Source organism: Carcharhinus amblyrhynchos, chromosome 11 (genome assembly GCF_965287045.1).
Source record: "Carcharhinus amblyrhynchos chromosome 11, sCarAmb.v2.hapA, whole genome shotgun sequence".
Taxonomy (NCBI): Eukaryota; Metazoa; Chordata; class Chondrichthyes; order Carcharhiniformes; family Carcharhinidae; genus Carcharhinus; species Carcharhinus amblyrhynchos.
Window position 1 is genome coordinate 79,547,001 of NC_137334.1, and position 15,241 is coordinate 79,562,241.

General features: G+C 41.7%; 1 protein-coding gene across 39 annotated transcripts in view; it reads right to left on the reverse strand.

Moving 5' to 3' along the window:
* Positions 1-15,241, reverse strand: part of neb (nebulin) — a 283,417-nt gene that overhangs the window by 4,393 nt on the left and 263,783 nt on the right. For all 39 annotated transcript variants that reach the window (XM_080199424.1, XM_080199416.1, XM_080199415.1 and 36 more), the window contains 6 exons: positions 14,085-14,177; positions 12,441-12,548; positions 10,335-10,518; positions 3,719-3,811; positions 3,244-3,390; positions 2,361-2,467 (listed from right to left, as the gene is read on the reverse strand). In XM_080199424.1, coding sequence (XP_080055550.1) covers positions 2,361-2,467; positions 3,244-3,390; positions 3,719-3,811; positions 10,335-10,518; positions 12,441-12,548; positions 14,085-14,177 — 732 coding nt within the window. The remainder of the gene's footprint in view (positions 1-2,360; positions 2,468-3,243; positions 3,391-3,718; positions 3,812-10,334; positions 10,519-12,440; positions 12,549-14,084; positions 14,178-15,241) is intronic.

Consider the following 15,241-nt stretch of genomic DNA (forward strand, 5'->3'; position numbering starts at 1 on the left):
CTCCACTGCCCACAGACATGATTTACATCACATCCACCAGTTCCCCTCTGTCAACCGCACTCATTACATCTTCATAAAAATCCAGTAAATTCGTCAAACATGACTTTCCCTTCATGAATAAATGCTGCGCCTGCTTGATTGAACCATTCTTTTCCAGTTGTCCTGCTATTTCTTCTTTAATGATGGATTCCAGCATTTTCCCAACTACGGACGTTAAGCTAACCGGCCTGTAGTTACCCGCCTTTTGTCTACCTCCTTTTTTAAACAGTGGTATCACATTAGCTGTTTTCCAATCAACTGGCACCTCCCCAGAGTCCAGCGAATTTTGGTAAATTACAACTAACGCACCCACTATTACTTCTGCCACTTGCAACCCCACCAGTGTCCAAGTATCCGAACCGACCTCCATGTCCAAACTTCCCCTGATGTCCGGGTCCCCACCCATCCCAATGCCCAATACATCCCCCAGCATCCAACTCCCAACCCATGTCCAAACTCCCATGCCCCCCCCACATACCATTCACTAATCTTTGACACCCTCTCCCTGTCCTCTTATTATCAGTGGGACATTGAGAGCAGAATTTTCCTGTCCCGCCTGCCATGGGAATCATAGCAGGTGGGATATGGACCTCAGGTGGAATTTTCCAGTCCTGGGGCGAGCGGGGCTGGAAAATCCTTCCCTTAAAACTCACCTGCTTTACGACAACTAGTGTCTTTAAAAAAAAGGGGGATGTGATGTGACCTCCTTCACACTACTTCTTTTACACTTTGGCACTGGAACCGGGATGCACTGCGCTGCCTGAGTCTCACCCTGCCTGAGTCAGGAAGGTCAAGCAATTCAGGCGCTTTCGAATTTTGGTAAGGGTAAGTCAGTATGGATTGGCAATCTGCTGCTGATTGCCGCTGCCAGGAAGTTATGCCCCAATGAAAGGTTAAATGACTGGGCAACGATCTGCCAAATGGAGAATAATGTGGGCAAATGCGAAATTATCCGTTTTTGGCAGGAAGAATTAAAAAAGAAGCAAATGATCTAAATGGGGTGAATGATTTCAGAGCTCTGAGAAACAGCGGGATCATGAATTGCAAAAGGCCAAGTACAGTGTGATTGGGAAAGCTAATAGAATGTTATCATTTGTTGCAAGGGGAATTGAATATAAAATGTGCTTCTGCTGTACATAACACTAGTGAGATCACATCCGGAATACTGTGTATTAGACTGGTTGCCTTGTTTATGTGATGATATAAATGCATTGGATGCAGTTCAGAGAAGGTTTATCAAGATTAGTACCAGGAATGGGCAGGTCAAAGAACAAAGAACAAAAAACAAAGAACAACACAGCACAGGAAACAGGCCCTTCAGCCCAACAAGCCCACGCTGCCATTTTAATGTTCAGTGAGCGCCTCATTCCAATCCTTCTTCTACCTATGACTTTTGCCCACGCCTCTTGGATTCCACAATAAAGGTGTGCAAATTTAGAGGATTAGATTTGTGCCAGATTGAGGGAGGTCTAATTTAGGGACAATTTGTTAACACCAATCAGCCTAAAAGCACGTTTTTGGGGTGTGGGAGGAAACCGGAGCACCCGGAGATCGCTTAATGATATGCTAGGCTTGTATCTACAACAACAGAGAACAACCCAGCACGGGAAACAGGCCCTTCGGCCCAACGAGCCCGCACCGCTGCATCTTCCTACACCTACCCTGCCCTGTGTGTGTGTGAGTGGAACCCCTAATGTAGCCAGATTCAGGGGAGAATAGTGTCAATTTGGTACACCAATCAGCCTAAGAGCACATCTTTGGGGTGTGGGAGGAAACCGGAGCGCCCGGAGGAAACCCACGCAACCACAGGGAGAATGCACAAACTCCCACAGACACAGGCCCAAATCCATGTATCTGCAGAGCTAGCAGTGATAGTCACTGAGCTGTTGCGGCGCCCGTCTGCTGGTCCAACTGGTATCTGCCAGCTGTAACTTGATCGAAACATATAAGATCCTGAGAGGTTTTGCCAGAGTAGATGTAGAGAGGATGTTTCCTCTTATAGAAGAATCTAGAAGTAGGATCCACTCGATAAAAATAAGGGCTGCCCATTTAAAAGGGAGATGAGGGGAATTTGTTCTGCTCAGAGAATCATCAGACTTTGGAACTCGCTTCCTGAAAAGGTGCTGAAATCAGAGTTTATGAATATTTTTAAGGGCAGTGGTGGTAAGCAATGTTGTTGGGGATAGACCGGAGATAGATTTGAGGTTACACTCAGGTCAACCATAATCTTATTAAATAGTGGAGCAGGTTAGAGGGGCCAAATGGCCTACATCTGCTCCTTGTTTGTATGTAAATTTTGATTCGTCACATCAGTCACTTACGCCAGTTGTTGATGGGTGAGAGGGAACAGATGACACGTTTGTCTGCTGTGTAGCAACGGAGGATGATCTCTGCTGTGGCAGGACAGTGGTTTTGGTGTGTTGGTAGCCTAAAGTAAACCGGGAACAGATCGTACGTTAGTGAGCAGGTACCAACGAGTGCATAAATCATTGAAAAGCCACTTATCAAAGAAATTAATTGAAGAAAACTAGCTGCAGCTCAAGACATGTCCCTTTCTATGTAGATAAAACAGGTAAGAGATGTGCAATAGTAAACCTTTCCAGTTCCCTGGGCTGGTGAACTTTCCACAGGTAAAGTCTTAGCCCTATAAATACAGTCAATTGATTATTAAAATCTAGATTTCAGAAGAACTAATAGGAAACCCATGCAGACATGGGGAGAACATGCAAACCCTGTACAGACAGTGACCCAAGCCAGGAATTGACCCCAGGCCCCTGGTGCACTGTGAGGCAGCAGTGCTAACTGCTGTGCCACCATACCACCATGCCAGCCCTATTAAATGGTGGGCAGATGTATCATTGAACCAGCTAAACCGTACCTTTCCTATCATCTCTTGTCCCATTTAGTCTAAAGCCAGAATTCTCCGACCTTGCCCAGTGGCTGGGATTCTCCAGTCCCACTGAAGTGAGTGGACATTTGACTAAGCGCTGTATTCTCCATGCTTACTGGCAGGGTGAAGGCGATTGGAGAATTTATGATGTCCTATAGTGGAAGTGTTTCCTGATAGTATCTCCTGATCAGCTATTAAAAGCACTGGCTGAGAGGAGGAAAGGATGGGCCATGAGAGGATATGTACACTCCTGCAACCCGCCATACTTTCCCATTTTGTAGTACTATAGTCAATATTAAACGTGGGTCACTTACTGCCGGATGCTGTCTGGAAGAAGCTGTTTCCGTTGTCGTAACTAACGGTATGATCAAGTTCAGAAAGTTCCGATTTCTCATCTCCACCGCTCAGGCTCAGAGCACTAGCAGAGCGCGAGTGCTCCCGGCTGCGACGCTGGGCTTGAACTAGAAACAAGCGCATTGGGACAAGTGGACAACCAGTTACAATGAAAGCAAAGATTCAGGCTGCAGAGTACCTTAAAGCAGGAACAAGACTGTTTCTTTTCCCTCGAAAACCTCTATTCCAGTACAGTGACTAATTACAATTGTACAATCATGCTTCAGAAATTTAATCCAATTTTACCAGCAAATATTTACTTATTAATTTAAAGTAAATCCACCCTGATCTGAAGATTATTCCAAGGAAATTAGCAATCTTTGAGCCAAGAAGAACTGCTTCAAAATGGATCCTACCAAATAACCCGTCACAAGAAGAGAACTTGTGCAGACTTACTGCTTAACATGTGCAAACTCCTGGACTGAATGTTGTCTTCAGCTGGGTCATAGTCAAAGACGGAACCAGGGTTGGTACGCCATACACGCAGGTCTGCAAGCAAAGATTTAGGGGGTTAATCGCACAATTGGTAGCAGATAAGAACACAGTGCAACTGAGTAAGTTAGCTGAACTGTCCGGAATTTTTTCCCCAGGCAAATGAAAATGAAGATTTTAGTTTACATTATCTCACAACTCCTGCTTTATCATGTCTGCTGTGAATTCCAACTACTTGCCTGATAGAATTAATTTCCGTAACCTTAGACCACTTAGCCGTGATATGTGAATTAATGAGGAAAATATAAAATTCACATAGCTCAAACAAACGCAAAGTTGGTGGCCATCCGTGTATCACCTGTTGCGTACATCAAGTTGGTTGTTCCTGCAATCGGTAGGTTTCTGCATTATTTTCTGGAATTAATCCATGAGGCAAGTAAATGGCTGACTGACTCGCGTTGCAAAGAAATTATGCAGCAATCACAACACGGGCTGTCTGGTTGCTGTGAATCCTCCGCACAAGCTGCAGTTACTTTGTTATCAAATCCCTTCATTCTCCTTCCCTCAGCCACTGATTTATTAGAAACATTGAAAAACTACAGCACAATACAGGCCTTTCAGCCCATAACGTTGTGCCGAATATGTCCCTACCTTAGAGATTACTAGAGATAACCCTCTATCTTACGAAGTTCCATGTACTTTTCTAAAAGTCTCTTAAAAGACCCTATCGAATCCACTTCCACTACCGTTGCTGGCAGCCCATTCCACGCACCCACCACTCTTTGAGTGAGGAACTTACCCCTGACATCTCCTCTGTACCTATTCCCCAGCACCTTAAACCTTTAACCTGTATTCTATTCCTAACCGTTGGCAAGGCCTCTGTTTCAATCACCAAGGGCAGGGGGAAGCAGGGAGCCATTGCTGTATATCGGGCAGAGTGATTATGAGCGTAGGTGCAACCTACAATAAGAGTTGGGTACACATGTATCCATATAAGAATGTAAATCTGAAGGAGACAGAGGGAAGACATGGCCAGTTGGCATTAGCATTCCAGTTTTCTTATCTTCTCAGTATCTTGGCTTTCAGGTTAGTTGGTTAAAATGTGAACCTGGTCAACAGTGCCAGTGCCTACTGATTCTTAACTCCCACTGTTTGGAGCAATTAATTTTAAGAACAACTTTAAAGGGATAATAATATCTCTAACCTCCCTCAGGGATTTCATGGACAGCCTGAAGTAGCCATGTTTTAATAACTGTTTACAAAGGAAGAAATGAAATATCACTGAAGGTTTAAAGGAAATTAGACTAGCTCCTTATTATAATTACATCGAGAATTGTGAAAGTCCAAGGATAAGCTGATTTATCAGCTGTGAAACACAGTAAACAAATTATTGGGGTACCCTTTATCATGATTGAAAAAATGAAATGAAATTTTTATTGAATTGCAAGGGATTTTTATCAATGTGTTGGACTTGTACAATTCTCCACATACCTCAGTATAAAACAAACTAGTGTCAGTGTGCATTAGCTAATAAATATTATAATTGCCAAGTGGGTGACAACATATATTTTAAAATGCATTCGGGAGTTTTATGTCTGACAACATCATTTAAAATAAGTGCAAAACTTTTCCGCATTCCTATTACGTAGATGGCACTGTATTGGATGTGTGTAGAAATAAGATGCCAGTAATAGAGTAAGTTTTTGCTTTATGTTAGCATCCCTGCCTCTGAGTCACAAGATGCAATGTGAGAAACTCAAGGACAAAATGTTTGGTCCATTCTCCAGACTGTCCTGCTGACTGAGGGTCAGAGCTGAAGTCTTAACTCTGGCTTGGCTGACAAAGCCCATAAAACTCCCCTGTCATAAGGAACCGGTTAGCTGATGGGCTGAAGTGAAGATGGCTATGACTTTGGAGTCAGTGTACATGTAGTGACCTGGTATAGCGTTATTCCACCTGGAAATCTTTCCATGTTTCATTCCATTCTCCAAGGGAAGGGTGTAAAGATCACAACATCCCAACACTGACTCAGTTTGTTTTTGTTTCAGTCTGTAATTCCTACATGAAGCCATTGGGTGCCAGTGAAGCAATCAATTTGAGCTAAAAACACACTATAAGCAGGAGGAAGTAAGTGTTTTAAACATTAATAAGTAGGCTGTAATCCTAACTGAAATAATTCCTCAGAGATTGGCGTCCCTTCACCAGAATCCCTTTATTTACAACTCAATTTCATTCCTAAGAGTAATTCAGATACAAGGTCACAGTCCAGAGTGTCAGCTGACGCTCCTCAATATATGTACAGATAAGACTCCCTGATTGGGCAGGCAAATATTACCTCAATCAGGGAGTTTATACTCCAGGAGGCCCACCTCATGGGCCTCATTGAGGTCATTACACTAATGTTCTGGGCAAAGGCCTATAAAACATCAGGGACGTTCTACACCTTTTTCCCTGACAGCCAGAGAAGCTCACAGCCCCCTCAACATCTCTCTTTCTCACTATAAGAGCCCTGTTAGCAAACCCCTCTCAAAGTGGTTCCCTAATTCTTAGCTCATTTTACTCTCTAATGTTGATTGTTACCCCATTTCCCCACATTCCAAGCTCACCAGCCATCTATCTTCAGTCAGCCTTTGAATACCTGGTCACTTTAATAACAGAGTGTACTGTGTCTAAAACTCTCAACCTCGCCCTCCTCCAATAAGGAGTTCAAACCATCTCCCAAGGATGGGAGATCCTTGGGAGATACCGAGAGACAGCAAATTCGTTTTCTTGGACTTCCTCCATTGAGGGGAAGTCTCAGAACACCAGCTTAAAATCCAACAAGTTTATTTGGGTCATGAGCTTTCGGCGCATTGCTCCTTCATCAAGTGAGTGATAAAGGAGCAGCACCCTAAAAGCTCGTAAGTCTAAATAAGCCTGTTGGACTTAAATCTGGTGTTGTGAGACTCCACCCCAGTCCAACGCCAGCATCCCCACCTCACTGAGTCAGTCCACCTCTCTGTGGCCATCTTCTGCCCTCCTTCTTCCCCCGTTCAGCTATTCTAACATCACGACGGTTATCTATTCACCACCACCCCATCCCAAAAGTGTTGGCCAGCCAAGCCTCACTTGCTCTTGGTCCTCCCCTCACTCCATTCTCCACCCTATGCCTCCTCCTCTTGTTCCCTGCTGTCTCACTCTGCTTTCTCACCCTGCCCCCTCCAAATTCATCTGATATTCCTCTTGCAGTGCATGTAGTTCATGTGATTCATTAATATGTAAGGAGGTAGAATTAATCTGTCAACCACAGATCTGGGTTGGGTACAGTTTATGAATTATTTACTAGTCAGGAGAATTCATTAATTATTTGAACAGCAAGGTCAGGATAATTTATTATTTATAGATCTCCATCTTTCATGCATTTCATCTTTTATTCTAAAATCATGACTGCTAATGCTGGAATGAAGTAGCAATAAGGAAGAGGAGGTTATTCAGCCCATCACATCTGTGCCAGCTCTGCAAGGCTACATATTTAAATTCATATTTTTCTGGAAGAATGTGCATCTCATGCAGTTTTTTAAAAATATTTAGAAGTCAGCAATGACTTGCTAGTGGTAGAATCTTAATTAATTTGTTTCCTTCTGTGTTTGTCATTTGATTTTTTTTTGTCCTGCAATAGGTACAAGTAAAAATGAGAAAAATAAGATGAATGATAATATTGACATTAATAAATACAATAGCAGTAAAATAACATAGTTGTGTTTATGAGCGGGTCTTGGTCTTTAGATGAAATGCATAAGTCACAGCAAGTCATAGATAAGGAGAAGAAGTTGGGGTAAAAATACATCACTTTCAGGGTGACAGACAAACATGATATGAATGCTATCCTGAAAGGAATTAATTAAACATTACTAGCTTTGAAGTACAGTCAGCATCTACTAAATGGAAGACAGTATTGTATTATTTATGGGCTTGAATAAAAAGAAAATAGTTATGAACCTAATAGCCTAGCCAGTCTAGGCTGCTCCTCCTTTCAATTAGATCTATCTCTCAACTCCATTTATCTGCTTGATTTGGATGTCATAAGAACATAAGAAATAGGAGCAGGAGTAGACCATCTAGCCCTTCGAGCCTGCCCCGCCATTCAATAAGATCATGGCTGATCTGAAGTGGATCAGTTCCTCTTTCCCGCCTTCTCCTGATAACCCTTAATTCCCTTGTCTATCAGAAATCTATCTACCCGTGACTTAAATATATTCAACGAGATAGCCTCCACCACTTCAATGGGCAGAGTGTCCCTTCACACTATTAGCTACTAAGGCTGCATAGATTCTGAAAGCTGAGACATCCACTGTAATAAGTCTTTGGAGGCAGAATTCCCTTCACCAAAATACCTTTATTTACAATTCCAACAGCAGTACACAGAGTGCAACAGCAGTACACAGAGTGCTATCAGTCAGCAGTCTGCCTTCAGGAGTGCCAGAGGAACTGACATTCCCAGTTAACCACAAGGAAAAGACTCCCTGATTGGCCCATCAGTTGACTCCTTAAACAGGGAGTTCATATTCCAATAGGCCAACCTCAATGGCCTGACTGAAATCATTATATCCGCATAGCATTTTGCAGAGATAATTCCAAATTTCCACTACTCTTCTTGTGAAATAAGTCTTTCCCGATTGCCTCCTAAATGACCTAGCTGTAATTTCATTCAAGGGATGTGGCCATGATGATGTTCCCTTGGTCTTGGTTCCGCACCAGAGAAGATCCTTATCAAATCCTAATCCTAACCCTTTTAACATTTGAAACATTTTGATTAAACCACTCCCTTAATCATCTGTGTCCATTCCTAATTGCCCTTGAGAAGGTAGTGATGGTCACCCTCTTGAGCTGATGTAATCCCTGTGGTGTAGGGACACCCACAGTACTGTTAGGAGAGAGTGCCAGGAATTTGAGACAATAAAAGAATGGTGGTATAGCTCCAAGTCAGGATGGTGTTTTGGCTTAGAGAGGAACCTCCAAGTGGTGGTGTTCCCCAGGCATCAGCCACCCTTGTCCTGCTTGGTGGTAAAGGTAATAAAAAGTCTGACAACACCAGGTTTTAGTCCAAACGATTTATTTGATAATACTCACAAGCTTTCGAGGCTTCCCTCTTCGTTAGGTGAATGGAGAGTTCTGGCCTCAGACAGAGCATATAAAGCACAGACAGTTTAGAGATTACTGATTAGATTCTAATCAGTAATCTCTAAACTGTCTGTGCTTTATATTACTGATTAGATTCTAATCAGTAATCTCTAAACTGTCTGTGCTTTATATGCTCTGTCTGAGGCCAGAACTCTCCATTCACCTGATGAAGAGGGAAACCTCGAAAGCTTGTGAGTATTATCAAATAAATCGGTTGGACTAAAACCTGGTGTTGTCAGACTTTTTACTGTGTTTATGCCAGTCCAACGCCGGCATACCCACATGGTGGTAAAGGTCACAGGTTTGGAAGGTGCTGTTAAAAGAGCCTTTCTGAGTTGCTGCAGTTCATCCTGTAGATGGCAAACATGGCTGCCACTGTGCATTGATGGTGGAGGGATTGAATGTTTGTGGATGGGCTGTCAATCAAGTGGAGCATTTTGTCCTGGATGGTATTGAGCTTCTTGAGTGTTGTTAATGCAGAATTCATCCAGGCAGGTGGGGAGTATTCCGTCACACTCCTGACTTATGCCTTGTAAATGGTGGAAGACTTTGGAGAGTCAGGAGGTGAATTACTCCACTGCTGAATTTTCAGCCTCTGACCTGCTGTTTAACCATAAAATACCGACAGTACAGAAGGAGGTAATTCGGCCCGTCGAGTCAGCACCGATTCTCCAAAATAGCGTCTTAACCAGGTCAAAACCCTGGCCCTATTCCTGTAATCCTGCACAGTTACCATGGCTGATCCACTTAACCTAAACACCTTTGGACACTAAGGGGCAATTTAGCACAGCCAATCCACCTAACCTGAACATTTTTGGACTGTGGGAGGAAACTGGAGCGCCCTGAGGAAATCCACAGGGAGAACTTACAAACTCTAAACAGACAGTCACCCAAGGCCAGAATTGAGGCCAGGTCCCTGGTGTTGTGAGACAGCAGTGCCAACCACTGTGATACCCTGCTCTCCATTTGTGGCGATTGTATTTATATGGCTTGTCCAGTTCAGTTTCTGCCCAATGGTAACCTGAGAGATGTTAAGAGTGGGGGATTCAGTGATAGCAATGGCATTGAACATCATGGGGAGATGGTTAGATTCTCTGTTATTGGAGACTGTCATTGCAGGGCACTGTGTGGTGAGAATGTTAATTGCCACTGACCAGCCCAAGCCTAAACATTGTCCCGATCTTGCCACATATGGGCGTGGACTCCTTCAATTTTAATATGATGTACTCTTGCTCTTCACTCCCCATCAGTGAAAATCCCTATCTACCCAATCAAATCCTTTTAACATTTTAAACATTTTGGTCAGACCACACTCTCAATCATCTGCTCAAGGCAAGTTTACACAATCTGTTTTGATTCTTGAATCATACTTCTGATAGGTATAGAATTGGCTACAGGAGTGTTTAAACCAATTACAGACCTGTGAGACTCTCTCCTTCATTTTCCACTCGGCGTCTCTGCATCTCCACAACCCGTCTTTGAATGCCCCGGTAGCTGATGTCACTGAAATCTTGCATGTTCTTCTTCACACGCTCCGTGATAGGGTCGGTAACTACAGGCGTGAAGCTTCCCTTAGTCTTCTCAAAGTCTTCATGGTATTTCACCTTAAAATTGGAAAGCAATGAATATTTGACCGTCTTCAAATACATCAGCCATCAAAACTAGCCGATGAAAACCAGCATCTCCAAGAAGAGACACCATTCCCTCAATATCGTAAGGGAAGGGTTAATCTGAAAGATAATCTAGTGTAACACAGTGCTGGATTCCACAAAATATTTGATCTAATGGGAAAGAAGACTACCAAGACCAGGTGACAATTAAAAAGAATTAAAATGTTAGTTGCAATCCCAAAAGCTATTGCAACTAATTTCGGTGCAACGGAGACAGGGAAAGTTGCATGTTCAGGCATCACAGTGAATGATTTTTGATCTAAACTAAATTAAATGGATGATAAGGGAAATCTCAAGCAATACGCATTGCAAGGCTTTCACTAATAACTTCTGGACAGGCCGCTACAGCAGCACTGAAACTGATGTTGGGAGTTAGCCATGCACCCTAACTCTTATAGTTGCAGATATAAGCCAAATGGACAAAAAAAGAGAATTTCAAAACATTTCCAACTACAAAAAATAAGGAAAACATAAAAATATTAATTTTCTACTATAGTTCATTTTTCTACTTATTATATATTTTCACATTTCATTCCACTGTTATGACTTTTTAGTTTTGGGAATTGAAATGTTAAACGTAGATACATGGTGGAGGAACTGGTAAGCAGACCTGCGTTCATGACAATTCAAGGGGACTTTTTGTTTATTTATAGAGGTTGAAATTAGAAGGGAGAAAACATGAACAATTTGGCTATTTTTCTGAGTTTTTTTGTTTGGGAAGAGATGTCGACATTTGTCTTCACAAGTAATTTAACTTATTCATGTAGTTCCCAGGCCAAAGAAGTTAAGAGTGCTTTTGTGAATAATGGAGCTGCTTTGTGGAACCAGAGAGTGTGTAGAGGGAGGGCCATTATATCCATTAGAGATATAAATGAGTGATGAGGGTCATAAAATCAAGGTAAAAGATTCTGAAGGTAAAAGATTTACATTTCTGTTTGGAACATCCTTGGGATGCCATGTTGGCATGCAGGTGGGTTGTGGGGTTAGGTATGTTTATTTGGTTTAACTTATGTGTGTGTGTGTGTGTACATGTGTATGTGTTTTACTCAAAGAAATAGTCGGTCACCAATTCAGTTTAGGAACAGAGACAGTTGCAGCTCACTGAGTAGAAGGAGCCAGAGCAATAAATACTAGCGATGCCTACACTTTATGCAGTGAAAGTACTAACTTTATTGGTCATTGATTGGGAGTTCAAGTTCAGTTTGTTGTTAGACCTTGTGAGGAGAAAAATGAGGTTGGAACATTTGACACACAGTGGTACAGTGACATTGCTGCCTCATAGTGTCAAGGACCTAGGTTTGATTCCCAGCTTGGTCACTGTCTGTGTGAAGTTTGCACATTCTGTGTCTGCTTGGGTTTCCTCCCACAGTCCAATGATGTGCAGATTGGGTGGATTGATCATACTAAAGTGCCCCTTAGTATCAGGGGGACTAGCTAAGGTAAATGCATGGGGTTATGGGGATAGGGCCTGGGATTGTGTTTGATGCAGACTCGATGGGCCGAATGGCCTCCTTCTGCATTCTAGGATGATACTTGTGTTTATTTAAAAATTTGAAATCTTACATAGAATAGAATCATAAATTCTTGTAGTATAATTTATTTTAGACAATCACTGGGTAGTCCGATTTCCCTTTAAATTATAAAGATCTCTACAGAGATGATAATGATACTACTTTGTATGGAATAGATTTTATTACTGATTTACAGAACTAAATATGCTTCATGATATTTATTGGCAATATGTTTATCCAAGAACAGCAACTAATGCACATGCTTAATGGAAAGAATAACATAAAAGCTTTGGAGCATTTATTGTTAACAATTAGAAAGGAACACAAGATGGTGATAGTCAATACCGTTGATATGTTCCGTTGAGAATCCCGTACACGTCTCATCTCTGGTGTGTCCAGCACATAGGCTGCCCTCCCTTGCACTTGTTTACGGAAACTGTCAGAGTATAGGACCTGGAAAAGCAAGGCGAAAAACAGTGAATGGAATCCCCTCGAGCAGGACTTGCATTTCTCCATGTTCACTTTACCTAGGTACACTGCTGTGGAGGTGGTGGGGGTTAGCTGACTCAGTGTTAGGAATAAGACTGAAGCGAGTTAATGAGTTTGATATTCAACCTTTGGCCTTTAGCTATAAGAGGGAAAAAACAACAATTTGTGTCTGTTTTGCATTGTGTCTTCTCAATAGACATGCAGGCTGTGAATATCCAAATATCACTCACATTTGTGGTGGAAATTTTTTAAATTATGTTTCTATATCTATTAGATGCCATTTTTGCATGTTAAGAATCCTTTTCTTTAAAACTGTAAATGAAAGGAAAAGTCCAAAGTCATTCCCTTACCCCATGTCAAACTTATTTTTCACAAAATGGAGACACAAATTGTCCCCTGGCCTCTGCCAATGTTACTCTTTGTCATAAATTGTCTGATTATCCCATCATCCTTTACAGAAAGCACCATCTCCCAGTCTGGTGCTGCCACACTTTATAAGATTGACATTGCACAGCACAATGATCATAGTAACATTATGATAGTCCACCAAAGAACTGTATATATTATTTTTATCTAAGGAATGTTCGAGGAGAATTAGAGTAAAATGTATTACTGAGTGGTTTGTCAGGGGATCTCTTCTGACATGGGATTATCAGGACAGGAAATCCAAGAGATGCAACTGAATTAGAGGAGCATCCGGAGAAAATTAGGGAACTAATTGAAAAGGCACATTATGAAAGATACGAAAAAGAGAGTGCGGAAATGAGGTTAGAGTAGCCAACAACAATTGATGGACTGAAGGACTAGTGTCCTTTCTCCGTGAACAGATATTGGATAGAACCTCGTACTAAAGGGTGATCAATGTCTGCAACAGGTATGGTTGCAGAGACAAGGGATTTGAGGACCTTCAAAATACAATTAGATACTGAGAGCATTTGAACGTGGGGGGTGAGGTGAAAAAAAATTTACCCATCCTTCACTTTCCTAATACATTTTCATTTTTTTTATCCACCGATGTTTGCAGACCGAGAGATGCCTGAGCAGAAACCTCCCAGCAAGAGACTAAACAAAACACTATGAAATGGGACCATGAATCAACCAGAAAGTTTTCATGAACATATTGTTCTCTGTTCTGCATGTTGATAGTTTCTATGTGTCACAATTTTCCAAAATTCTTTAACTTTATGAAGCTAAAATAGCTGACAAGCGACCAAATGACACCACAGCCATCAAAGATGTCTTCCTGTGTTTTCCCTCTCACACTAACAAAATGGCTGAATTCAAGGGGCACCGATTATTAGCCCCACGTTTGCTCCACCGTTACGATTTTAGTTTTTGTCAGTGGGCCTTTGGAATACCAGCAGTTATAACATAGCAATCAATATGGGTATTAGGAATGAGAGAGGAGTAAAAAGCATTAGGAAAAAAATCAGGGAAAATGGTTACAGCGCAAAGGAAAACACTGAATATGGTATTTTTTCTTAAAGCTGAAGAAAATACCGAGCTAATGTTTTCTTGATTGCGTTTAACACGCTGCATCTCTGGTGTGTACACCACTGCGGTCCCTCTACCCAGGTTTTCTTTGTAAAGGACCTGCAGAAGCAAAGCACCCAGAGTGAAAAGGTAAAAAGTCAACAGTCTTTCAAGATCACATTCACAACTCAACAGAAATAAAACTCAAAAGGTGATTAAAAGTGAAGGTTCAGGTGTTAAAAAAAGTAAGATGTTAAAAAAAATTAGCTTCCATTAAGATAAAAGGAGATGGCTTTAGTGACGAGGTAGTGCATGAGAAAAGCCAGGACTATGCCAATATTACGTTTCAGATAATTGAATTACCAGATTTTTATCTCAATTGCTGTGCCAGAAAACATTAAAAATTGTTTTTTTTTAACATTAGTGCAAATGCTCTTCACTCATTATTGAGTATCTGCACTCTTTCTTAAATTAATAGATCACTGAATCATTGATATCTTGGATCACGATCATGCGGGAGGTTAAGAAACAGCATTTGCATTGGCCTCAGGGGAAGACTGCAGATGGAACAACAACATGTAGATATTTTTAATGAACGGGGGTTTATCATTCCCTGAATGCAGTTGGGTTAAATACAGGGTTCGTTCATCTTCTGACGTTACAAAATTTGACTACTGATTCTCCTCATCGTGTTCTGTCTGCTTGCGTTATCAAGCGTGCTTCAGAGCATTTCAAACCCAAACTGATGTGAAATGGGACAATCGCAAACTTGGCAGATACTTTTGAGTCAGTGAAGGTCACAGCAGTTTCAGAACCTCTTTATGCTGATGAGACAGCACCAAAGGTCCAATGTTGTGCAATATAAAGTAAGTGAAAGCAGCCTGCAACTGAAGAACTGAATCTAACAGGGAGTTGAATTCAGTAAAGCTCTGGAATCAATCCTGTGTGGAATTCAAAGGCTACAAACCCAGTAGCATGCTAATTCGAAAATGGGCAACATTGCTGTGTGCTATCTTTGGTCTTTGCGTAACCTTTCAAGCTGATTTCTTTTTTAAGTAACTTGAAAATAAGTTTAAAGTTTATCTATTACTGTCACAGGTAGGCTTATATTAACACTGCCATTAAGTTACTGTGAAAATCCCCTAGTCACCACACTCAGGTGCCTGTTCGGGTACACTGAGGGA